General features: G+C 45.7%; 1 protein-coding gene across 1 annotated transcript in view; it reads right to left on the bottom strand.

The window, feature by feature from the left end:
* Positions 1-26,737, bottom strand: part of LOC126237330 (outer mitochondrial transmembrane helix translocase) — a 125,442-nt gene extending 98,705 nt beyond the window's left edge. Inside the window, exons 1-2 of the mRNA XM_049947301.1 lie at positions 26,411-26,737; positions 25,631-25,672 (exon numbers count right to left, since the gene is read on the bottom strand). Of these exons, the coding sequence (XP_049803258.1) occupies positions 25,631-25,672; positions 26,411-26,560 (192 nt within the window). The 5' untranslated portion in view covers positions 26,561-26,737. The remainder of the gene's footprint in view (positions 1-25,630; positions 25,673-26,410) is intronic.
* Between the last annotated feature and the right edge of the window lie 388 nt (positions 26,738-27,125).

The following is a 27,125-nucleotide window of genomic DNA, read 5'->3' as shown; positions in this document are numbered from 1 at the left end:
TGCCTCCAGTAAGGAGGAGAAATGCGTACCATCACATTTCCGACTTATCAAAGTCAATTTATAGCCTATCGCGATTGCGTTTTATCGTATCGTGACGTTGCTACTCGCGTTGGTCGAGATCCAATGACTGTTAGCAGAATATGGAATCAGTGGGTTCAAGAGGGTAATACAGAATACTGTGCTGGATCCCAACGGCCTCGTATCACTTGCAGTCGAGATGACAGGCATCTTATCCGCATGGCTGTAACTGATCGTGCATCCACGTCTCGATCCCTGAGTCAACAGATGGGGACGTCTGCAAGACAACAACCATCTGCATGAACAGTTCGACCACGTTTGCAGCAGCATGGACTATCAGCTCTGAGACCATGGCTGCGGTTACCCTTGACACTGCATCACATACAGGAGCGCCTGCGATGGTGTTCTCAACGACGAACCTGGGTGCATGAATGGCAAAACGTCATTTTTTTCGGATGAATTCAGGTTCTGTTTACAGGATCGTGATGGTCGCATCCGTGTATGGAGGCACTGCAGTGCACGCACATTGGAAGTATGTATTCATCATTGCCATACTGCCGTATCACTCAGTGTGATGGTATGGGGTGCCACTGGTTACATGTCTCAGTCACCTCTTGTTTGCATTGACGTGGACGTTGCATTTCAGATGTGTTACGACCCGTGGCTCTACCCTTCATTCGATCCCTGCGAAACCCTACATTTCAGCAGGATAATGCATGACCGAATGTTGCAGGTCCTGCACGGGCCATTCTGGATACAGTTGCACGAGCAACTGGCTCATCACAATACGCCAGTTACTACTCTTGATGAACTGTGGTACTATGTTGAAGCTGTATGGCCAATAGTACCTGTACACGCCATCCAAGCTCTGTTTGACTCAATGCCCAGGCGTATCAAGGCCGTTATTACGGCCAGAGGTGGTTGTTCTGGATACTGATTTCTCAGGATCTATGCACCCAAATTGCGTGAAAATGTAATCACATGTCAGTTCTAGTATAATATATTTGTCCAATGAATACCCATTTATCATTTGCATTTCTTCTTGGTGTAGCAATTTTAATGCCCAGTAGCGTAGTACTTCAGCATCAGTTAGACCGTCAAGCAGCCTGGTGTAAATTACATCACGGAAAGAATTCAAAGTTCTATGTGCCTCTACACAAACAGGGTAGCCATGGAGAAGTGAGACAGCAAGTAGTTGTGCTTGAGAATCAGAAGCCGCCTCCAAAAGCAAAGTGCCATTCCGTAAACGAGAGCAGGATTTCACAGGGCCAGCAATGGCATCAACACCTTTCTGAATAATAAATGGATTGACGTGATACCCCAAAGAACCGCAGCGCAGTGGGAAGGGTCTTTGAATCAGTAGCCTCATTACATTTACGTTTCGTCGGCGTCAATGGAGAGGATGATTTACACATCACAAGGAAATCCCCACGATTGCCAGCTTCTCAGGTCACATCTCCCGAACCACTGACAGAGGGACCAATCAGCAACGTCAGAAGATTACAGCTCAGGCAATCATCCCTCCCTGGACTTGGCCTGTACCAGGGGATATGTGCGAACCCTACCTGTCGACACAAGGGCTGTGAATTATGTAACCCAGCTACCTTTTATGCATCAGATGCATGGGCCGGCCTTCACGAGCACACAGGGAGGAAGAAGGAAAAAAAAGAGGATCCTCAAACAACGAAGTGGAGGAATGAGAGGAGAAGGGAAACAAAGAAAGGAAAAGGGAGCCAAAAAGAAAGTTAAGACTGTTCGCAGATCTGTGACAGAACATTCCCAGTAATACCTCAGACATGTTCCCCAGGGGAGGGGAAAAAGAATAGCAAGAGGACAGACATACAGGACAGAAGGGAAAAAGTGCTGCAAAGGCTGGGGCCATAGCCAAGCACGAACTCGCCAAGGAGTGGTGAGCCCCCTGGGGTGAACAAGAGATCTGAATGGGAATAGGTGTCTGGAGTCTGAAAGAAAAGTAGGTGCTCCAGTGTTAAGGCAGATGAGGTTGAGCTGATTAAGGTCAGCCAAGAGGAACCTTTCAGGCAGGCTATGGAAGAGTCCCGAAAGGTGATGGCATGCATTAAAGTAACCAAGCAGTAAAAAGGGGTGAGGGAGTTGACCACTGAGTTGGAGGAAGTCTGCCCCAGTGACACCAAATTTGCAAAGAGAAAAGTTGAAGCAAGGAAGGAAAATGTGAAATTAAACCACTCACAGCTGGTGTTCAGTGGGATGGTTTGACTCTAAACGTCATCCAAGATGAGCAGCATGATATGGAAAGCCATCCTCATGGTAGGGGGTCAAAGCGGACCAGAAAGAAATGCGAGAGATCAAAGCGGTTGCGAGGATGCAATGTTTTTTCTGGGGGCAGAAAACAAGGGGCCACTGCAATTCTTAGAACAGCTGTAATGCTGCCTTGTTGGATTGAATGCTGTGTACATTCCATTGGAGGCGAGTCATGATGGGCAAAGGGGAGGAGGGAAAAATATGAAAGATTTTCACCTCAGCAGCTGCTGATTGCCTGCCTTCAAAGACACACTGCTACAAGGCACAGAGACTGGAGGATCGGGTTCCATGATCTACAGAGGTGTGAGTTGTCCCACTGGGGGAAGCCTGCAGATTCCACGGCATAAAAACAGTTTCACTGTCAGAAATGAAGTTTAAGTGCCTTGCTTCACAGCTGGAGGAGGAGGAGGAGGAGGAGGAGGAGGAGGAGGAGGAGGAGGAGGAGGGGGGGGGATGCTACTGCAACACTGGGCGATTTGACAATTGCAGTGTTGAATTTGAGGACACAAGCCTTCGTGGTCATGTCCTTTGTGGAGCGTGGCATAGCAAAAACAGTACTGTAAGTGCCAGATGGTAAGAAGCAGGGCTTTCGACTAGCCAATAACTTGAGTGGCAGGGTAAGGAACTTTTTCCTCCACCCTGATCTCTTGGATGGTTTGCTCATCAGGAAATGGGGGACATTCTCAGGATGAGGCTGCACGGTTGCCATTGCAATTGATACAGTGGAGAGGAGGAGGCGGGCAATTGCCCTCTTGAGCACCCCTACCAGAAGTAACACGCTTGGCTGTGTTTCGAAAGGACATTTGAGTGTGGTTATGAAGTTGACACTGGCAATATCACATCAGGTATGGAATGTACGGGTGGACTGTGATGTGTTCATAGCCTGCTTTTATCTTTGATGGAAGCACTACTCTCAAACATGAGGAAAAAAGTGTGTGGGCACAAGTTGCATAAATTTTTTTCGTCACCCGATGGACTGCAGTGATGCCCTGACCAGGGACGTAAGTTTGGATTTCTCCCTCAGTCAGATCAAGCAGCCTACTGTAAATAACTCCACGAAGAATTCAGCATTTCATGGGCCTCGACACGAACAAAATAGCCATAGAGGAGTAAAGCTACAAGCAGTTGGTGGGTTTGAATATCGCAATTGGTCTCCAAAAGCAACGTGCCATTACATAAATGAGAGCAGGATTTTACATGGCCTGCAATTGCATGAACACTCTTCTGAATAATAAACGGATTAACCTTAGCAAGGACTAACTGCCTTCACATGGTACCGCAAGGAACTGAGGTGCAGTTCTGAGATTCTTGGAAACTTTATCCTCATTCCAGTTACATTCAGCCTGAGGTGGTGATAGGCTTACTGCAAAAAAATCCACAACTGCCAGTGTCACATACCTTAGGTGATTGTTCACATGCCTCAGGTCAAACCTCCCAAACTTCTGACAGAGGGATCAAATGTCAATTTGAGACTGTCACAGCTCAGTGGAAGTGGCCCATTGGGCTCGTGTGAAAAAAATGAAAATCACACATTATCATGAAATAACACATTACCCAACCACCTGTTACACGTCAAACTCGTGTACCAGCCTTCAATAGAAAACAGGGAGGATGAGGAAAAGAGAACACCAAGCAGAGGATTAATAGATATGAGACAGAGCAAAGAAACAGTGGAAGTACCTTTCTGATGTCAGGCTACTGGAACTTTAGAACACATTAAAAAAATATCCCAGACATGTTCCCAAGGGAGAGGAAAAAGAACAGCAGGATAGACATGCAGCACAGAAAACATGCTGCAAAGGCTGGGGCCCCATGGTAGCCAAGCACGAACTCACCCTGGAGGAGAGTACAGTCTGATGTCAGGGAGAAAATTAGTACGTATTTGTATTTTTCTACTTGTGGATCATTAAAATAACACAAGGGACTGACACTAGGACTGCAGTGACAGCTAGTTATTGTTTTTTCTACCCTGCAGTGTTTCACATCAAGCTGAACCTGCGTGAACTCTGGAGGTTTGCAATTGCAGCACTGGCACCACTCAGTAACTCTCATTTACTTAGGAATGGAGATGTCACAATGCCATTTTAAAAACCTTTTGGTGCTTTTCACTATATTTCATTTACAATAATGATTGGTCAAAAGACATCCAACATTAGCGGAAAGGAAAAGAGCCACGCGGAAAAGAAAAAAGCCACGCGGAAAAGAAAAAAGGCGTTTTCCTTTTTCAAATGAAAATTAAAGCTTTTATGGAAAAGAAATTCACACAATGACCATGTTGTATAGCCACATATACTGCCACGAGCTTTTATGATGTGAAAATTGGAGAATGGATTTCCCCTTTTTCACCATCCCAGCCCAGTGTGCAGTGTGAACACCCTGGATGGTGGCTTGAGGCAGCTAGGCACAGGCTGGGCAGTACAGGTCATGCTGGACCAGCCGGCAGTGTGAATGCAGTCTAAGGACCACCCTAGACCACAATGTAAAAGAACCAATGACTGCTCAATTTTCCTAGGCTGGAGGAACTGTGTAATGTTTAATGTTGACCCTGTACTGTAGGCAGCTACACTATGCCCTTTCTTCTGAAATACATACAAATGCTGCTAGGCCACAGGCTATCCAAAATACTTTATCCCTTATCTCTGTCATCAATATAATTTGATAATATCCCAAAAATCTCATTTTGTGTGCCGCATTTTGGAACATGTTGGTAATGTGCACTGCTTGCGTGATCAATGCTCCGTATTCACTGCTAGCACTTCCAGAGAGGAATGACATCTGTCACAATTTCTCCATGGTCCACCATTACTTTTCCGCCCGAGAAAGTCTTCCAATTTAAGCCAATTTTTCTTAACACAATGGAAAGATCTGTTGCACTGCCAGTAAATAAACCACTTTCCAACAGTCAAATAAGTGTTTACATTTAAGGTATTGTTTTCTACAGTAATATGCTTAATATATGCCACGTGTTGTCTCCTTTACAGGTGAACCACTCTTTCCGAAAATTCTCCCAGTAAACTGAAGTTGACCATTCACCTTCCCTACCACAGTTCTCACATGTTCATTCCATTTCACACTGCTTTGCAACATTATGCACAGAAATTTAAGCAACTTGACTGTCAAGCAGGACACTGGTAATACTGTATTCATACATTACAAGTTTGTTCTTCCTACTCATCCGCATAGCTTACATTTTTCCCACATTTAGAGCCATTCATCACACCATCTTTTATCTTCCTACAGTAACAACTCTTGACACCTTACTTTACACCACAGCATCATCAGCAACACATTCGCAGATTGCTGCCCACCATGTCCACCAAATCATTTATTTATATACAGGGTGATTCATGATGATATGCAAATATGTTAATATGTTATTCTACAAGTAAATCTGAAGAAAAATGTTCATATAAACATAGGTCCACAAATGTTGTTATGGAGTTATGGCTAATAAAAGATTTTGCCTGAAATTTATTAACTTCGCTAATATGAAGCCATCATAAAACTGCACAAGGTTAAAGAAAAGCACAATTTCCATTTATTTTGTTGTTATTGGTCTGATGAACCTAATAAAACATGTCCCAGATGTGTATTTGTAGTAGTAACTAAACATTTGCAGATGCTTTCTGTAAATCTAGGTATGTGAATGACACCTGTCCCCTTCACCCACAGTTCGCGTTATATCAAATGAAGAAAGGGCAACCTGAGTTTCACACTTGCAATGATTTCTAAAGCCACGCTGATTCATGGACATAACCTTCGCAGTCTCAAGAACGTTTATTATATTTGAAATGAGAATATTTTCAAGTATTCTACAGTAAACCAAAGTTAGGGATGTTGGTCTAATTTTGCAGGTCTACTCTTTAACCCTTCTTATATACTGGAGTCACTTGCACCTTTTCCAGTCACTTGGGACTTTGTGCTGGGCAAGAGATTCATGATAAATATAAGCTAGGTTAGGGGTCAATGCGGTAGAGTACGCTTTATAAAACCGAACTGGGATTTCCTCTGGACCTGGTTATTTGCTTTCAAATCTTTCAGTTGTTACTCTAAGCAAGAGACGCTTATTACTATGTCGTCCATATGGGAGTCTATCTGATGGTCAAATGATGGTATACTTGTGCAATTGCCCTGTGTTAATGTTTTCTTGAATGTGAAACTTAAAACTTCAGCTTTTGTTTTGCTAGCTTCAACTGCCATAACAGACTAGTCAACACAATACTGAATGGAAGCCTTGGGCCCACTTTTACATATAACCAGAATTTTCTTGGGCTCTCTGATAGATCTTTTGCTACGGGGCAACAATGGTAGTAGTTGTGTGCTTTGTGCATAGATCTTTTCACAGACCTTTGCTTATTATTTGCACATTCACTTTTGTACCAAGAATGCAACAGCCTCTTCTTCCTTAGCATTTTCCAAGTCTCGTTATTAAACCTTAGTGTGTCTTTTCCATCCTTAATCCACTTACTAGGCACATAATTCTCTAGATCACAATTTAAACTTTGCACATAATTCCTGTAGATCCATGTTACTGGAACCAAGTGATGTCAGTTCACTGTGTAGGTGAGATGCTAACAACTGCATATCTGCTCTATCTAGCAGAAACTCTCTCCCAGCCTTCTTGACTGATTTATAAGCTTTCATAATTGTTGTTGCTATTTTAACATCATGATCACTAATCCCCATTTATATACGGACATTGTTGATAAGGACCAGCTTATCTGTACCTACAAAGTCTAAGATATTTCCACTGCATGTGGGCTGCCAAGCTAGTTGCTCAACAGTATTTCACATGACTGACTGTACCCCCACAATGAATCCATAGACATACCAGTCCATACTCAGTAGGTTAAAGCCACCTCCAACTACTACTGAATGATCCAAGTATTTACACACTACTGATTAGACTTAGACTAAAATTGTCACAGGGGAATTGGGTGGCTGATAAGAGAACTTTGTCACATCCAACTTCAATATTTTTGTCAACTGCAATAAACACTCCCCTCCTTTGTCCTCTAATCCGTCCTTCCAATGTAATCTTCTATGGCTTGCTGAATAACTGAGCATTATACTTCGGGTTTCAGCCAGCTCTCAGTCCCAAGAATAATTTCAGTGCACAAACTTTCCTGGAGGTCAGTAAATTCGGAAACTTTAATACGAATATTTCCAACACTTTACTGACAAATTTTGACAGTTGTGTCTTAATTTGAACATTTTTTTTTTTTTGTGGTTTTAGGGCGCAAAACTGCTATGGTCATTAGCGCCCGGACCGTGACTGACGAAATAATAAAAACTGAAAATGGAAAACAGCAAAAATGGGAACGAAACTCAAATAATTGGAGACACTAAAAGCAGAAACAAGGCTTAAAAGTCCACTACAGAGAGGGGTTGATGGTCCCCGATAAAACTTCAAATGACTGACGTCATTTCACTGGCACTAATAAACTGGAGAACGCGGTCGGCTGAGCGCGTGTCATCTGCTAAAATCGACGATAGATCAGGCGATAGCTGTAGACGGGAGCGTAACGGATTAAAATAGGGGCATTTAATTAAAAGGTGTCTTACCGTCCACAGCTGAGAGCAGTGGGGACAGAGTGGGGGAGGATCGCCGCTTAAAAGATGTCAATGGCTAAAAAGACAGTGCCCTATCCGGAGTCTAGCTAAAATTACCTCCTCCCGACGACGCGTTCGGGAGGAAGAGGTCCAAGCGCAAGGAAGGTCTTCACTTCCCGCAATTTATTTCGGGGAAGTGTTGACCAATGCGCATGCCATAAATGAGCAACTTTGCGACATAAACCGCTCCGTAGATCGGTGAAGGGAAGCGACTGAATAGCTGGCCGAGGAAGAGAAACTGCAGCCTTGGCTGCTATATCAGCCGCCTCATTCCCACAGATACCAACGTGTCCCGGGAGCCAGAGGAACGCCACCGAGACGCCCCCCAGGTGGAGCAAGCGCAGACAGTCATGAATCCGGTGGACCAGAGGGTGCACAGGGTAAAGAGCTTGGAGACTGAGGAGAGAGCTGAGAGAATCTGAGCAGATTACGTACTGTATCCGCTGATGGCGGCAGATGTAGTGGACAGCCTGGAGAACAGCGAAAAGCTCCGCAGTATAAACCGAACACTGGTCGGGAAGCCGAAAGTGATTTGGGGCGTCGCCAACAATATAGGCACTCCCTACACCTAACGATGTTTTCGAGCCGTCGGTGTAAATAAAGGTGGCGTCCGTCATTTGTGCACATAGAGCGGCAAATGCCCGACGATAAACAAGTGAAGGTGTACCATCCTTGGGAAACTTACAAAGATCACGGAGCAGACAGATCCGGGGACGGAGCCAAGGCGGTGCTGTACCCCAAGTTGTCAAGAAGGTTTTAGGAAAGCGGAAGGAAAGAGAATGGAGAAGTTGACGGAAGCGGACTCCCGGGGGTAGTAGGGAGGAGGAGCGGCCTGCATACCCTACATCAAAAGAGGCGCCGAAAAAAAGGTCATGGGCTGGATTAGCAGGCATGGAAGACAGATGGCTAGCATAACGGCTCAGAAGGACCACTCGCCGATTGGACAGCGGAGGTTCAGCAGTCTCAGCATAAAGGCTTTCCACAGGGCTAGTGTAAAAAGCTCCAGACGCTAAACGTAATCCACGGTGGTGGATAGAGTCGAGACGCCGAAGAATAGACGGCCGAGCAGAGGAGTAGACTATGCTTCCATAGTCCAATTTCGAGCGCACTAAGGCGCGATAGAGGCGGAGAAGGACCACTCGGTCCGCTCCCCAGGAGGTACCATTCAGGACACGGAGGGTGTTGAGCGTTCGCAGACAGCGAGCCGAAAGATAGGAAACGTGGGAGGACCAGCACAGTTTTCTGTCAAACATAAGACCCAAGAATTTAGTGACGTCTGAAAACGGAAGGTTGACAGGACCTAGATGTAAGGAGGGCGGAAGAAACTCCTTACATCGGCAAAAATTAATGCAAATGGTCTTACTGGGAGAAAAACGGAAGCCGGTTTCGAGGCTCCAAGAGTGGAGGCGATCGAGACATCCTTGAAGACGTCGTTCAAGAAGGCTGGTCCGTTGAGAGCTGTAGTAGATCGCAAAATCGTCCACAAAGAGGGAGCCCGAGACATCAGGAAGGAGACAATCCATAATTGGATTTATAGTGATGGCAAACAGTACAACACTCAGCACGGAGCCCTGGGGTACCCCGTTTTCTTGAGAGAAAGTACGGGAGAGAGTAGTGTTCACCCGCACCCTAAATGTTCGCTCTGCCATAAATTCGCGAAGAAAAAGGGGCAGCCGGCCTCGAAAGCCCCAAGAGAACAGTGTGCGGAGGATGCCTGTCCTCCAACAGGTATCGTATGCTCTCTCCAGATCAAAAAATATTGCTACCGTTTGGCGTTTCCGGAGAAAACTGTTCATGATATAAGTGGAGAGAGCAACAAGATGGTCAACTGCAGAGCGATGCTTTCGGAATCCGCATTGGGCGGGTGTTAAAAGACTGCGTGATTCCAGCCACCAAGCTAAACGGTAATTCACCATACGCTCCAAAATCTTACAGACACTACTCTTGAGAGAAATGGGGCGATAGCTAGAGGGGAGATGTTTGTCCTTTCCAGGTTTCGGAATGGGAACGACGATAGCTTCCCGCCATCGTCTGGGAAAAGTACTGTCGGTTCAAATTCGATTATAAAGGCGAAAGAGGTAACACAGACTATGGGTTGATAAATGCAGCAACATTTGCACATGGATACCATCCGATCCTGGGGCGGAGGAGCGAGAAGAAGAGAGTGCATGTTGGAGTTCCCGCATGGAGAAAACAGTATTGTAGCTTTCGTGATTTTGAGAGGAGAAAGCAAGATTTTGCACTTCCGCTGCACGTTTCTTCGGGAGAAACGCTGGCGGGTAATTTGAAGAGCTCAAAATCTCAGCAAAGTGCTGACCCAATGAGTTAGAAATTGCGACGGGGTCCACTAAGGTATCATGCGCGGCAGTGAGCCCAGAGACCGGGGAGAAACTAGGCGCGCCTGAGAACCGTCGAAGCCGACTCCAAACTTCCGAGGAGGGAGTGAAGGTGTTAAAGGAGCTAATAAAGAATTTCCAGCTTGCCTTCTTGCTATCGCGGATGACGCAACGGCATCGCGCACGGAGATGCTTATAGCGGATACAGTTTGCCAAAGTAGGATGGTGACGGAAAATGCGAAGAGCACGTCGCCGCTCACGTATTGCGTCACGGCATGCCTCGTTCCACCAAGGAACTGGGGGGCGCCGGGGCAATTCGGAGGTGCGTGGTATTGAACGTTCCGCAGCTGTAAGGATAACGTCGGTAATATGTGTGACCTCATCGTCGACGCTGGGAAAGCGACGGTCATCGAATGTCGCTAGAGACGAAAAAAGTGTCCAATCGGCTTGGGCAAACTTCCAGCATCGCGGGCGCATGTATGGCAGTTGAGGCTGCAGCCTAAGGACACATGGAAAGTGGTCACTCGAGTGTGTATCATCAAGGGCGAACCATTCGAAACGCCGAGCTAGCGGAACAGTACCGATCGCAAGGTCCAAATGAGATAAATTTGTCGTGGAGGCAGACAAAAACGTGGGGACCCCAGTGTTGAGGCAAACTAGATCCGCTTGGTGGAAGACGTTTAGCAATAGGGAGCCACGTGGACAAGGATGTGGAGATCCCCAAAGCGGGTGGTGGGCATTGAAGTCCCCAACCAGCAAATAGGGGGGTGGAAGCTGACCAAGAAGATGAAGGAGATCAGCTCGTGCCATTGGTGTGGACGATGGAATGTATACAGTACAAAGAGAGAACGTGTATCCGGAAAGGGAAAGACGGACGGCGACAGCTTGGAAGGAACTGTTTAAGGGGATTGGATGATAATGGAGAGTATCATGGAGAAGAATCATGAGTCCTCCATGGGCTGGAGTGCCTTCCACAGAGGGGAGATCATATCGGACGGACTGAAAATGAGGGAAAACAAAGCGGTCATTAGGACGCAGCTTTGTTTCCTGAAGACAGAAGATGACCGGCGAGTAGGATCGTAAGAGGATCGACAATTCATCCCGATTGGCTCGAATGCCGCGGATATTCCAGTGGATAATGGACATAGGGTGAACAGAAAATGGAGGATTGTGACCAAGGGTGCTGTCAACTCAACGACTGCTCAGAGCTTGCGACCGACAGCAGGGAATGGCATTCAGCCGAAGGCAGAAGATCCTGATCCATAGGTTGGTCAGGAGCAGCTCCTGCCACTAGCGATCGGCCGGTTGACCGGCCACCAGCAGTGCGCCTCGGCGACACAGAAGACGGCCGAGGGCGATTTCCGCCAGGTGGCGCTGTGGATGGGACACGCCTTGGCGGAGAAGGAGAGGAACTTGGTTTCTTTGTAGCCTTCTTGGAAGTATGAGGTTTAGATGAAGGAGGAACCGATGGTGGTGAAGTTGCCGTACGTAAAAACTCTTCACGAGTATGCTCTTTCTTCGAAGACTTGGTGTCTGACTTTTGGGCTCGAGAATTAGCAGAACCCGACGAAGGGTGAGCCATAGAGTGGGCAGGCGAAAGTGGTGAAGTTGAACGGGCGATCTTTGCGCTGGCCGATCGGACGACCGTGGCACTAAAGGTGAGGTCGCAAGTCTGCGTGGCCGCCTCCTTTGTTGGCCGAGGGGAAGCAAGGACAGTGCTGTATTTGCCTGTCTGAGGCACGGTGGGCTGTCGACTGGCGAATAATTTTCGAGCAGCAAAGGTCGACACCTTTTCCTTCACTCTAATTTCCTGGATGAGCTTTTCGTCCTTAAAAACTGGGCAATCTCTAGAGGAAGCAGTGTGGTCACCCATACAGTTGATGCAGCGAGGGGATGGAGGTGGACAAACACCCTCATGGGCATCCTTGCCACACGTAACACATTTGGCCGGATTGGAACAGGACTGGCTGGTGTGATTGAACCGCTGACATCGATAGCAAAGCGTAGGGTTTGGGATGTAAGGGCGAACGGAAATTATCTCATAGCCTGCTTTGATTTTCGATGGGAGTTGAACTTTGTCAAATGTCAAGAAGACAGTGCGGGTTGGAATGATGTTCGTGTCAACCCTTTTCGTAACTCTATGAACAGCCGTTACGCCCTGGTCAGACAGGTAGTGCTGAATTTCTTCGTCAGACAATCCATCGAAGGAACGTGTATAAACGACTCCACGCGAGGAATTTAAGGTACGGTGCGGTTCCACCCGGACAGGGAAGGTGTGGAGCAGAGAATTACGCAGCAATTTTTGTGCCTGGAGGGCACTGTGTGTTTCTAACAACAGGGTGCCATTCCGTAATCTGGAACAAGACTTTACAGGACCTGCAATTGCGTCGACACCTTTCTGAATAATGAAAGGGTTGACCGTGGAGAAGTCGTGACCTTCGTCAGATCGAGAAACAACAAGGAACTGTGGCAACGATGGAAGAACCGTCTGTGGCTGAGACTCAGTGAACTTGCGTTTGTCAGCAGACATAGTGGAAGGTGAGGAAACCATTGCAGAAGAATCCCCCATGATTACCGGCGTCTCCGATGGCGAGCTCCTCCCTTGTGGGGGCCCTCACTGAGGGCACACCCGCCTTAGGTGATTGTTCACACCTCAGGTCACACCTCCCGACAAACGGACGGAGGGACCAATCGGCACTTTCGGAAGGTATCAGCTCGGGTAATCACCCCTCCCTGGCCCTGGCCGTTACCAGGGGGTACGTACGTGTCCTACCTGTCTACCCGGGGCGGGGAATTACGCGTTACCCCGTCACTGGCTACGCATGGAAGTGCGTGGGTCGGCCTTCAGACACGCACAGGGAGGAAAAAAGAGAAAGGGAAAGGAAAGAAGAGGGGGTCTCAAACGCCGCAGCGGAGAAAAGGGCAAAGAGAAAAGGGAAGGAAAAGAGAAGGACAGAGGAAGGACAAGGACTTGCAAGCGTAGAAATCAAGGAATTTGGAACAGTTTCGAGCGTCCGTCTCCGGACGTAGGCACAAACTATACTCCCAGAGGGGGAGAAAGGTAAGGGAAGAGCCAGAGGTGAGGGGGGGGGGGGGGGGGGCGAAGATGGGGGACGGGGAAGGATGCGTAAAGGGAAGGTATGCAGCCCGGAAAGGAAGGAGGGCCACATTAGCTCGGGGTCCCGTGCTCGCTACGCACGTGTCCACAAAAGAGTTGTGGACCCCCTGGGGGGAATTTGAACACTGACTACCCTTGGTGTTCATCGACTGGCAAGTGCTCATCAGAGCACCCCAAACTAATGCATAGCCTAGAAAACCCTCATGTGCATTCCACAAGTACTCTGCTACCTGAGTGGCTGCTTTCTTTGTGTAGTGCGCCCCTGACCTATTAAGGGGAGTCCTTGCAAATAGTATTGGTACATACCGAAATACTGACATCCAGAAAAGCCACCTAAATAGAACTCCTGAAACACTAGGGTGTTCCCATACACACAGTTGACTGGCTGCAGCACACATGCAAAGCTGTCATGCTCAGTCCACAGCAACTATCAGGGATCTTCTTACAAATGGCCAACTATAGATACTGAGCTGTGGCGGCTCATATCGATAGTGCCACTCTGGTGGTTTATCTTTCCTGCCACGGTCAGGGCGGTAAGCAGTGCCCTCTGGTGGGGCCTACACGAGGAGTAACGAGGCGAGGTCCAGTGTTGTTGTTTTTTTTTTTTTTTGTTTTTTTTGGGCGCAAAACTGCTATGGTCATTAGCACCCGGTCCGTGACTTAGGAAACAGTAAAAAACCGAAAATGGAAACCAGCAGCAATGGGAACGAAAGTCATAAAATTAGAGAAACTAAAAGCAGAAGGAAGGCTTAAAAATCGACTACAGAAAGGGGTTGGTTGTCCCCAAAAAAAGCTTCAAATGACTGACGTCATTTCACTGGCACTAATAAACTCGAGAACGTGATCGGCTGAGCGCGTGTCATCTGCTAAAATTGAGGATATATCAGGCGACAGCTGTAGACGGGAGCGTAACGGATTACAATAGGGGCACTCAATTAAAAGGTGCCTTACCGTCCACAGCTGAGAGCAGTGGGGACAGAGTGGGGGAGGATCGCCGCTTAAAAGATGTCGATGGCTAAAAAGACAGTGCCCTAACCGGAATCTAGTTAAAATTTCCTCCTCCCGATGATGCGTTCGGGAGGAAGAGGTCCAAGCACAAGGAAAAGCTTTCACGTCCCGCAATTTATTATGGGGAAGTGTCGACCAATGCGCATGCCATAAATGAACAACACGACGACATAAAACTCTCCGTAGATCGGCGAAGGGAATCGATTGGATAGCTGGCCGAAGAAGAGAGACTGCAGCCTTGGCTGCAATATCGGCCGCCTCATTTCCACAGATACCAACGTGTCCCGGGAGCCAGAGGAACGCCACCGAGATGCCCCCCAGGTGGAGCAAGCGCAGACAGTCATGAATCCGGTGGACCAGAGGGTGCACAGGGTAAAGAGCTTGGAGACTGAGGAGAGAGCTGAGAGAATCTGAGCAGATTACGTACTGTATCCGCTGAAGGCAGCAGATGTAGTGGACAGCCTGGAGAACAGCGTAAAGCTCCGCAGTATAAACCGAACACTGGTCAGGAAGCCTAAAGGGATTTTGGATGTCGCCAACAATATAGGCACTCCCTACACCTAACGATGTTTTCGAGCCGTCTGTGTAAATAAATGTGGCGTCCGTCATTTGTGCACATAGAGCAGCAAATGCCCGACGATAAACAAGTGAAGGGGTACCATCCTTGGGAAATTGACAAAGGTCACGGAGCAGGCAGATCCGGGGACGGAGCCAAGGCGGTGCTGTACACCAAGTTGTCAAGAAGGTTTTAGGAAAGTGAAAGGAAAGAGAATGGAGCAGTTGACGGAAGCGGACTCCCGGTGGTAGTAAGGAGGAGGGGCGGCCTGCATACCCTACATCAAAGGAGGCATCGAAAAAAATGTCATGGGCTGGATTAGCAGGCATGGAAGACAGATGGCTAGCATAACGACTCAGGACTGCTCACCGATTGGACAGCGGAGGTTCAGCAGTCTCAGCATGAAGGCTTTCCACAGGGCTGGTGTAAAAAGCTCCAGACACTAAACGTAATCCACGGTGGTGGATAGAGTCGAGACGCCGAAGAATAGACGGCCGAGCAGAGGAGTAGACTATGCTTCCATAATCCAATTTCGAGCGCACTAAGGCGCGATAGAGGCGGAGAAGGACCACTCGGTCCGCTCCCCAGGAGGTACCATTCAGGACACTGAGGGTGTTGAGGGATCGCAGACAGCGAGCCGAAAGATAGGAAACGTGGGAGGACCAGCACAGTTTTCTGCCAAACATAAGACCCAAGAATTTAGCGACGTCTGAAAACGGAAGGTTGACAGAACCTAGATGTAAGGAGGGCGGAAGAAACTCCTTACGTCGCCAAAAATTAACACAAACGGTCTTACTGGAAAAAAAACGGAAGCCAGTTTCGATGCTCCAAGAGTGGAGGCGATCGAGACATCCTTGAAGACGACGTTCAAGAAGGCTGGTCCATTGAGAGCTGTAGTAGATCGCAAAATCGTCCACAAAGAGGGAGCCCGAGACATCAGGAAGGAGACAATCCATAAATGGATTTATGGCAATGGCCAAACAGTACAACACCCAGCACGGAGCCCTGGGGTACCCCGTTTTCTTGGGAGAAAGTACGGGAGAGAGTAGTGTTCACCCGCACCCTAAATGTGCGCTCTGCCATAAATTCGCGAAGAAAAAGGGGCAGCTGACCTCGAAAGCCCCAAGAGAACAGTGTGCGGAGGATGCCTGTCCTCCAACAGATCTCCAGATCAAAAAATATTGCTACTGTTTGGCGTTTCCGGAGAAAATTGTTCATGATATAAGTGGAGAGAGCAACAAGATGGTCAACTGTAGAACGATGCTTTCGGAATCCGCATTGGGCCGGTGTTAAAAGACTGCGGGACTCCAGCAACCAAGCTAAACGGTAATTCACCATACGCTCCAAAACCTTACTGACACTACTCGTGAGAGAAATGGGGCGATAGCTAGAGGGGAGATGTTTGTCCTTTCCAGGTTTCGGAACAGGAACGACGATAGCATCCCGCCATCGTCTGGGAAAATTACTGTCAGTCCAAATTCGATTATAAAGGCGAAGGAGGTAACGCAGACTATGGGTTGATAAATGCAGCAACATTTGGACGTGGATACCATCCGGTCCTGGGGCGGAGGAGCGAGAAGAAGAGGGTGCATGTTGGAGTTCCCGCATGGAGAAAACAGTATTGTAGCTTTCGCGATTTTGAGAGGAGAAAGCAAGATTTCGCACTTCCGCTGCACGTTTCTTCGGGAGAAACACTGGCGGGTAATTTGAAGAGCTCGAAATCTCAGCAAAGTGTTGACCCAATGAGTTAGAAATTGCGACGGGGTCCACTAATGTATCATGCGCTACAGTGAGCCCAGAGACTGGGGAGAAACTAGGCGCGCCTGATAACCGTCTAAGCCGACTCCAAACTTCCGAGGAGGGAGTTAAGGTGTTAAATGAGCTAATAAAGAATTTCCAGCTTGCCTTCTTCCTATCGCGGATGACAACAGCATCGCGCACGGAACTGCTTATAGCGGATACAGTTGGCCAAAGTAGGATGGTGGCGGAAAACGCAAAGAGCACGTCGCTGCTCACGTATTGCGTCACGGCATGCCTCGTTCCACCAAGGAACTGGGGGGCGCCGGGGCAATTCGGAGGTGCGTGGTATTGACCGTTCCGCAGCTGTAAGAAAAACGTCGGTAATATGCGTGACCTCATCGTCTACGCTGGGAAGTGACTGTCATCGAACGTCGCTAGAGACGAAAAAAGTGTCCAATCGGCTAGGGCAAACTTCCAGAGTCGCGGGCGCATATATGGCAGTTGAGGCTGCAGTCTAAGGACACATGGAAAGTGGTCACTCGAATGTGTATCATCAAGGGCGAACCATTCGAAGCGCCGAGCTAGCGGAACAGTACCGACCGAAAGGTCCAAATGAGATAAATTTTTCATGGAGGCCGACAAAAATGTAGGGACCCCAGTGTTGAGGCAAACTAGATCCGCTTGGTGGAAGACGTCTAGCAATAGTGAGCCACGTGGACAAGGATGTGGAGATCCCCAAAGCGGGTGGTGGGCATTGAAGTCCCCAACCAGCAAATAGGGGGGTGGAAGCTGACCAAGAAGATGAAGGAGATCAGCTCGTGCCATTAGTGTGGATGATGGAATGTATACAGTACAAAGAGAAAAGGTATAACCAGAAAGGGAAAAAAGGACAGCAACAGCTTGGAAGGAAGTGTTTAAGTGGATTGGGTGATAATGAAGAGTATCATGGAGAAGAATCATGAGTCCTCCATGGGCTGGAGTGCCTTCAACAGAAGGGAGATCATATTGGACGGACTGAAAATGAGGGATAACAAAGCGGTCATGGGGACGCAGCTTTGTTTCCTGAAGACAGAAGATGACCGGCGAGTAGTATCTTAAGAGGATCGACAATTCATCCCGATTGGTTCGAATGCCGCAGATATTCCAGTGGATAATGGACATAGGGTGAACAGAAAATGGAGGAATGTGATCAAGGTTGCTGTCAACTCAACGACTGCTCAGAGCTTGCGACCGACAGCATGGAATGGCATTCAGCCGAAGATCCTGATCCATAGGTTGTTCAGGAGCAACTCCTGCCACCAGTGATCGGCCGGTTAATCTGCCGCCAGCAGTGCACCTCGGCGACACGGAAGATGGCAGAGAGCGATTTCCACCAGGTGGTGCTGTAGATGAGACATGCCTTGGCAGAGAAGGATATGAACTGGGTTTCTCATTAGCCTTCTTGGAAATATGATGTTTAGATGAAGGAGGAACCGATGGTTGTGGATGGTTGTGAAGTTGGGGTACGTAAAAAATCTTCACGAGTATGCTCTTTTTTCGAAGTCTTGGTGTCTGACTTGTGGGCTCGAGATTTAGCAGAAACGGATGAAGGGTGAGCCATAGAGTGGGCAGGCGAAAGTGTTGAGGTTGAACGGGCAATCTTTACGCTGGCCGATCGGACGACCGTGGTACTAAAGGTGAGGTCGCAAGTCTGCGTGGCCTCCACCTTTGTTGGCCGAGGAGAAGCAAGGACAGTACTGTATTTTCCTGTCTGAGGCACGGTGGGCTGTCGACTGGCGAATAATTTTCGAGCAGCAAAGGTCTTCACCTTTTCCTTCACTCTGATTTCCTGGATGAGCTTTTCGTCTTTATAAATGGGGCAATCTCGAGAGGAAGCAGCGTGGTCACCCATACAGTTGATGCAGTGAGGGGATGGAGGTGGACAAGCACCCTCATGGGCATCCTTGCCACACGCAACACATTTGGCCGGATTGGAACAGGACTGGCTGGTGTGATTGAACCGCTGACATCGATAGCAACGCGTAGGGTTTGGGACATAAGGGCGAACGGAAATTATCTCATAGCCTGCTTTGATTTTCGATGGGAGTTGAACTTTGTCAAATGTCAAGAAGACAGTGCGGGTTGGAATGATGTTCGTGTCAACCCTTTTCATAACCCTATGAACAGCCGTTACGCCCTGATCAGACAGGTAGTGCTGAATTTCTTCGTCAGACAATCCATCAAGGGAGCGTGTATAAACGACTCCACGCGAGGAATTTAAAGTGCGGTGCGGTTCAACCCGGACAGGGAAGGTGTGGAGCAGAGAAGTACGCAGCAATTTTTGTGCCTGGAGGGCACTGACTGTTTCTAACAAGGTGCCATTCCGTAATCTGGAACAAGACTTTACAGGACCTGCAATTGTGTCAACACCTTTCTGAATAATGAAAGGGTTGACCGTGGAGAAGTCGTGACCTTCGTCAGACCGAGAAACAACAAGGAACTGTGGCAACGATGGAAGAACTGACTGTGGCTGAGACTCAGTGAACTTACGTTTGTGAGCAGACATAGTGGAAGGTGAGGAAACCATTGCGGAAGAATCCCCCATGATTACCGGCGTCTCCGATGGCGCGCTCCTCCCTTGTGGGGGCCCTCTCAGAGGGCACTCCCGCCTTAGGTGATTGTTCACACCTCAGGTCACACCTCCCGACAAACGGACGGAGGGACCAATCGGCACTTTCGGAAGGTATCAGCTCGGGTAATCACCCCTCCCTGGGCCTGGCCGTTACCAGGGGGTACATACGTGTCCTACCTGTCTACCCGGGGCGGGGAATTACGCGTTACCCCATCACCGGCTACGCATGGAAATGCGTGGGTCGGCCTTCAGACACGCACAGGGAGGAAAAAAGAGAAAGGGAAAGGAAAGAAGAGAGGTCTCGATCGCCGCAGCGGAGAAAATGGCAAAGAGAAGAAGTAAGGAAAAGAGAAGGACAGAGGAAGGACTAAGACTTGCAAGCGTAGAAAGCAAGGAATTGGTAACAGTTTGGAGCGTCCGTCTCCGGACGTAGGCACAAACCATACTCCCAGAGGGGGAGAAAGGGAAGGGAAGAGCCAGAGGTGAGAGGGGGGGGTGAAGATGGGGGATGGGGAAGGATGCGGAAAGTGAAGGTATGCAGCCCGGAAAGGAAGGAGGGCCACATTAGCTCGGGGTCCCGTGCTCGCTACGCACGTATCCACAAAAGTGGATCCCCTGGGGGGGGGGGGGGTGAGGTCCAGTGGGGGGTGTGCTCCGGGACGTGGTGCAAGACTTGTCGGGTTGACGCAGCGAGTGTGGGACCGGACCTATCGCATGGAGATATACAAGTTGGCTCTGAACGGAAGACGCCGTAGCAAGCAGCGGGCGTCTTGTAATTTGTGTCAAGGAGTAACGATTTTTGCATTGGATGTCCCAGTGGTTCCCAAGAGTTGTGGTGGCTGCTTTCAGAGAAGAAAATTGGTAAGAGCTTGGGTCTACACTATTTTCCATATGATGATGCTGCCTGACGTTATAAACGGGTGAAAATCAGGCACTTGTATTGACTATATGGGAACTGGTGATGTAAAATTACATTTGTGATTGAGTTTCACTTGTACTGTCACAATTTAGAGGCGAAAACTGTGGTCGTTTCATTAGGTCTGGTTCTTTGCTGTGCAACTAAGGGAGTCAGTTATTTGGGGTAACTGAGGAAGCACCATTATGTTGGTGTAAGTGATACGTTCTCCACATTTTGTCTAGGCCTATGGCTTTGCGAATCGAAATCGTGGGGGAGTACACGTTGAGTAATTTGCTATTGTATTGATGGTTATGTTGTAAAGACTGTTCTCTGGTGTGTTAAATCACGCTCCGATTTTTAGCCAATCTAAGCATAAGTTACCATTGCTACTTGTTTATGTGCTACTGTTCTTATGATGGGCGTTGTTTGTCTTTTGACTGTGGGTGTGCTCACGTTTAAAAAATAAATTACAGCTACTATTTATCAGGATTGTCTAGTAAGGAAATTGCTTAAGCTTTTATCATATGCTGGTCTGTTTGCCTACCACATTGGCTTTCTATGCAGTAACTGAAGGAATGTGTATTGTGGCTCAAGATTGTAGGCTGACTAGTATTTGAACTGGTGTTGATGTTAAGGGCGAGATCAGCATCCCACAAACCCGCACACTGTGCGTGGTTAAATGTTCTGCTATTGGGGAGCCGGCTCTCTGTTCTTGGATTTTGTAAGGATACGTGATGAGTGCATCGCTGTAGTTTTTCGCGTGCTAAATTGCGGGGTGTCGGTGCCATCCTAGGGCTAGGCTTGTGATGTATGTTATGTTGAAAGGGAATTAACTGTACCAAACTTAAGACAGCTTTTAGTTGGTTTTAGGTCTGCACATGGAATGATGTTGATATTTTGTCGATTGCGGCAATAACTTCCTGTGTGGGGAGATCCTCTGAGGGACTTTTACTGCACTGTTGCAGTGCAGTCCATCTGAAACGTGCTGCTTAAAACTTGGGACTGCAGCTCTCTGATGTTTTATATTACTGTTTAATCTTAAATGTCTTGGATGTAATATGGTTGTTGAGGATTATGTAATTAATTTATGGTTCCTTAAAGGAAGTATTTCATTTTAAAATATGTGCTCGGTCAGAGCCTATTTAAATATGATTTTAACTCATCATTCAAATTTCCGAGTCTTGCTTTCTTAAAAGGCTTTCAGTTAAATGATTGCTATTTGCCTGTTTATATGTTTGAGTGACTTAAAGGAAAAGAATATTTTGTAATTTGTACTGATTGTTCCTTTTGGGTACTACCTGACTTGTGTGTTCAATAAATGAGTGTCTAGTCAATGATAATGCACTGTTCTATTGCTAGCCTACCCCTTCCACTCCACAGCCTATTGAGCTGCTTTGTGTCAAAAGTGTGTTCAGAACACCCCTCTGATCTGACACCTCAGATACTGTAACACTCTTCAATTTTTCTAGTAATATATAACAATAACTGTAAATTTAGGCATACAATTACAATCTGAATGGTGTCGCAGTTTGTCACTAGAGTATGCGAGTAGTAGCACCTGGGCATGGTGTGCCAAAAGCCACATTCAGCAACACTGCAACCTGGCCACATGAACTGTCAGTACCAATTATTTGTCTTAATGATTATAAAGATGTTTTCCATTGAGCTGGAAGAGGTAAAAAGGCACTGAAGTGGCACTGGTAGATATGAAGATTTGACTATGACTACGGCTGTGGCTCTGTGCTAATGAACCTAATATGTACTGTATTTTGTGCTCTTTGCATATTTTGCTATTTCTACAGGACATCTGCCAGTTTCCTGAATGCATCAGCAAGGAATGTATCAGCAACCAGTTGTCGACACTATGTTAATGTTGGATGACAGCTTAAGAATGATATATACACCTGGAGATCAGATAACGGGAATAAACTGATTGATAGCTACTTAACCCATCAGAATGAGCTGTCACTTCTCTTCACAGTCAGCATGCTCTGCTATTTCAACTGCCAGGTGGAGACAACACTTACAGCTAGTAATTTAACAACTATTTGATTTCACTGTTTCTCCGTATAGTACTTTGTGACTGTCAAACTAGTTGCAAAAAGTGCACATAGGAGTGTGCAAACTTTCCAACCCAACACTGCATGCTAACAGATAGCATATGAATGTATCCAGAACAAACTACCATCTGTTTCCACTCTATTCATACTGTGTGCACTGATAAGTGCAGGAGGAAGAGGACCCAGATAACAGTGTGGACCCACCTAACTTAGAAGACTGCAATGAGGAAATTAAACAACATGGCAGCAGCAACAGGTAGCATTTCAGCAGAAATTTCTAGCACGCTGGCTCTGAACTGGAAAGGAGTAGCATGAAACTGGTTAATGCAACATGGGAAGAAGAAGAAATGCCTCAAACACAGAAAGAGGGAATTAGATGCACTATATATACAAAAGACGACCCAATGGAATGCAGTAATTACAGACTGATCACACTGTTTAATCTGGGAGATAAAATACTCTCTAACCTATTGCATGACTGACCTCTTCCAACAATACAGAGGGAAACAGTCGTGTGAATGTGGATGTAACCCTGCCGAGTCTGCCATCAACCAGATATTTACTTCAAAGCAAAGTCTAGAAAAAAGGAATATGGGATCAGAACATATCTTTTTATTGATTTTAAAGCAGCATATAACAGCCAAGACCGAGGGCAACTGTCAAGCTTTAAGTGGATTGGGCAGTACAAAAAACTGCTAAGGATAGTAAGAATGACAAAGATGAATGCAATGTTGCATTAAAATTAATGAATGTTGTCAGTACCATGGAAATTAAAAGCAAGATGATGCAATGGCATGCTCACTATTCAATGCCATACATCTGTGCCAATACTGGCCTATGCAGCCGACACTGACATAATAGCAAGAACTCTGAAGGCAATCAAAGGGACATTCACCCTAACAAGCCAACAGGAATGTAGGACTAAATATTTAAACAAGCAGAAAACAATACCTAGCTGCTGGGAAAGCACACAGGAAGAACACGGATGCAAAAAAGACAATGTTTAGTTATCCATTTGAAAGTCATTCCGAGTAACTGGGTTTGACGGTAACCAGTCATATCTCCTATAAAATAAAGTAGCGACTAATTGCAGCCAATAAAGCTTATTTCACCTTAACGAAGCTTCTCTCCTGACTAGAATCACAAAACTAACCACCTATAAAACTCTGATCAGCACAGTGGTTACAGATGCCTCTAAAACCTAGGCTCTGACAAGCAAAGGATGTTGAATAACTTGATGCATTCAAGAGGGGGATACTCAGGAGAGTCATCAGCCCAATTTGCAAAAGGGAAAATTGGAGGACAAGATACAACCACGAGTTGTATGCCATCTACAAAGATCAGCCCGTTAGAAGAAATGTGAAGTCATCTAGACTGAAATGGGCTAGACACATGAATGATATGGAAATATCAAACAAGGTTTTTCTAGTGAATCCAGGTGGACAGAGAGAACATGATCACCCAAAAACTAGACTGGAGGACAGAGTCATAGAACACCTTTAGAAGATGGGCTAAAGGAATTGGAAAATTCTAGCAAGGGACCAGAATAAATGGAAGGAGATAGTTGAAGGACCCAAGACTCTTGAGATGCAGAGCAGCAGAAAAGAAACAGACATCACTGCCTCTTCCTTACTCAACTGTCAAATACTTTGGGTCGTTATTAAAGGCCAACTTATTTGAATTAAACAATATTAGCTTCTCTGGCATTCAGAAACTTTCTTAAGCACTATCACCCAGTTTAGGATTGAAACTGAAGGAGTTGACCATTATCATTCCAAATTTACCTCAGACAATATTAATGACAAAACAATACTGTGTGCAGCAGCATAATTGATGCGTCATATTGCTGCACTGTGTTTGGGTTAAAATAACTAATCAAGCAGTTCCTGGTCATCACGGCATTATCTACAACTCTTTCAAACAAACACTATTCACAGTTAAAGGTAAGTATTTTGTATGAGATATAAGCAGCAGTATAGTAATTTTAAAGTGTGATGGAGGCCAATAACCTCCACAACACTGCTGATCCCTTATCCACAGTGAACCTTTTCTCTCTTCTCCCTGTTCACCCTTCCAATAGGGTTTGGGAACAAATTTACAGACTAGTTGAAGCTGTTACTACATTCCACAAACTATAGAAATTTGAAATTAGTTCATTCTTCAGTATTAATTTCAATCAACAACTTTCATAAAGTTCAGAAGGGTATAACTGGGTGTTTCATTATACGTGACTCCTGGGGAAAAAATATTGCAAACAAAACGGAGCAGTATGTGATTACATGTGACTTAAGATGTTTAGCTGACAGGATTATGGTTTTAGGTCAAGAAACTGCAGGGTCATCAAATACTAAATGCAAACATGGTCTGTAGTAGGCTGTAACATGATTTTTGTTTAATTGTGCAATTAGCTAATTTCAACTGCTTGTCACTGTCAAACACTTGTAAAACCAACTTGGAAAAGCACTACATTGTCTGCATGCATCGCATTTATAACACTTCACACAAATCACGTAAAGTGTTATACATGTGATTCATGCATAGAATGTAGTGCTTTTCGAAGTGGGTTTTACACATTCTTGACAATGACAAGTAGCTGAAATTAGCTAATTGAATGATTAAATATCACATTACAGCCTACTACGGACCATCTTTACATTTAATAAGCATCTGGAGGCTGTGGATTCCCACAAATACAAAATTTTAAATAAGGATGTGGCTAAAATCAGTTTACAAGTACAAAAATGTCTGAATTCAAATAGGAACAACACACTAATACATTCACCAGCACTTTAATCCAGAGCTAAATAAGACCACCAAAACAAAAGACACCAATAAAAACAAACTGTTGCTGTAAGCTATGACAACATAAAAGCAAAACAAACATTTAAAAGGAGACCACATTATAGATATACTATTAATGCAGAATAGTTTGTGACAACAGCTATACCAGAATCAAGTGAGTGGCGGCTACTTGTTTACAGAACAGCTACTGTAACAACCAGAGCACAAGTTTGGTCACAACTTCTGCTCTGTCCACAATTGTCACCCCACTTCACTACCTCACCTTTAATTAACAGTCCACTGCAGGCAGCAATTACTGCAGTCTAACAGTTGTGATTCCTTCTAGCAATGTGTCTTTTTTGTTATCAATGCACCGAATCTATGAGCCTAACCACAAAATTGCTTAGAAAGGTGAGAGGACACTACTGTGATGTGAACACGATACTTCATGTTAACTGGGAAGACAAATACAATGTGGAACTGCATGGGTGCTGCTAACAGACCACAACACCTGCAGGTAACTGAACAGAAAATGTTCTCTCTACCACGATCAGCTGCCAATCACTTCATTCTATTCCAGGAATAGCAGCAAACTTACAGGTTCTACCCACCTCATTCCCAGTTATTCCAAGTCGTCGAAGATGTTCCAAAGCCTAATAGGAAAAAAAAAATCAAACTATGAGTCAGGAGTAAATTTATTGAAGTAACAAAAAGAAGCAATCACATACCATTCACAGAAAGAAGATAAAAAGGAATTCATAATCAATGCTCAGCTAAATTTTTGTACACAATTACACAATACTATTATTTGTATCAAATCTACATTGTGAAGTTCCTGCTTTTAATAAACTGAAATATAAAACCACGTACAATGTTTAATAGAAGTAGTTACTCCCCACCATTGAAACCATTCCACACAGAGTCAACCTTTATAAACCAGAAAATGTCAAATAGTGACAAAATTTATACAGCACTAGTCTTTAAATCAATATGTAATAAGTAGCGAATTAGCCAAAATTGTACTTTTTTGAAAAAAAGACTAAGAATACAGAAAAATCTGAGAAAATTTCTGTCAGTAACCTTAATATGACAGCTTTTCGAATTTTAATGTCTCTTCAACAGAAACATGAGGATCTTTCAATTTTGTTACATTCTATAAGCTAACAGATGCTGGTTACCATGATGTGAGTACCTAATGGCTGTGGTACAGTAACAACCAAACAAATTACTTTCTCCTGAAAATGCATACTGTCCCTCTTTTCCGAACACATACATACACTACATTAATTATTAAAACTGCTCTTACCACACAAACTCGTTCTGAAATTACAATCAATCCAAATTCGTGCGTGTATATTTACAAAAGAAATTACGCTAGCTTTGGTACTTGCCCGCTTTTTGGCGTTCTTCTTCTGATTATTGGTTGGATCCATCTGATTGATCATCCACCTTACGCTATAGTAAGTAACAGCCCCAAATAGTGTCAGTCTGACTATTAAGCTAATCATTTCAAATCGTAACATCGCGTGTGACTCGCTCATCTTAAATAAGTGACAGTTTGGCGGCGACGGAAGTTAAAGAATTGCCCAATCAAAATTACAACCAACACATTGGAGTATGCTACTGCCCAATTTTACACTTCCCTTGATAGCTTGAACAGCAATAATCAAAGGAACGGGGAAAATCCAAAACTTTGTCAACGATGTGCACACAAATCAAAGATACCAACCAACACGTGAACCAGAGATGTGACACAAAGTCACAGTTCCAGTCAGTTAAGTCAGAAATTTTGTTACTGCAGGAGACGCTAGTAAATACATTTCTGTTTGTGCCAGTGCGTCAATGAAGATTTAACAGATGTTCATACAAAATAATGGGGATTCAACTTAGTAAATATAAGTTATGGTAAAAAGAAGAGATAATAAGGAGTGCATGAAGACCAATTCACACTAGCCGTCAATTCACGTCGGTCCACGTCACGTCAAAACATCCACAATGCATTTCAACTGGCAGCATTCACACAGGTTGTCAACGAACCGCCACGTTACGTCATGTGATATAATCAGTGATCTGAATACTAGTATAGAGATCACTGGATACAATGAT

This window comes from Schistocerca nitens, chromosome 2 (genome assembly GCF_023898315.1).
Source record: "Schistocerca nitens isolate TAMUIC-IGC-003100 chromosome 2, iqSchNite1.1, whole genome shotgun sequence".
Classification (NCBI taxonomy): Eukaryota; Metazoa; Arthropoda; class Insecta; order Orthoptera; family Acrididae; genus Schistocerca; species Schistocerca nitens.
The sequence above is the reverse complement of the archived record's forward strand: the minus strand, read 5'-3'. Positions and strand labels throughout refer to the sequence as shown.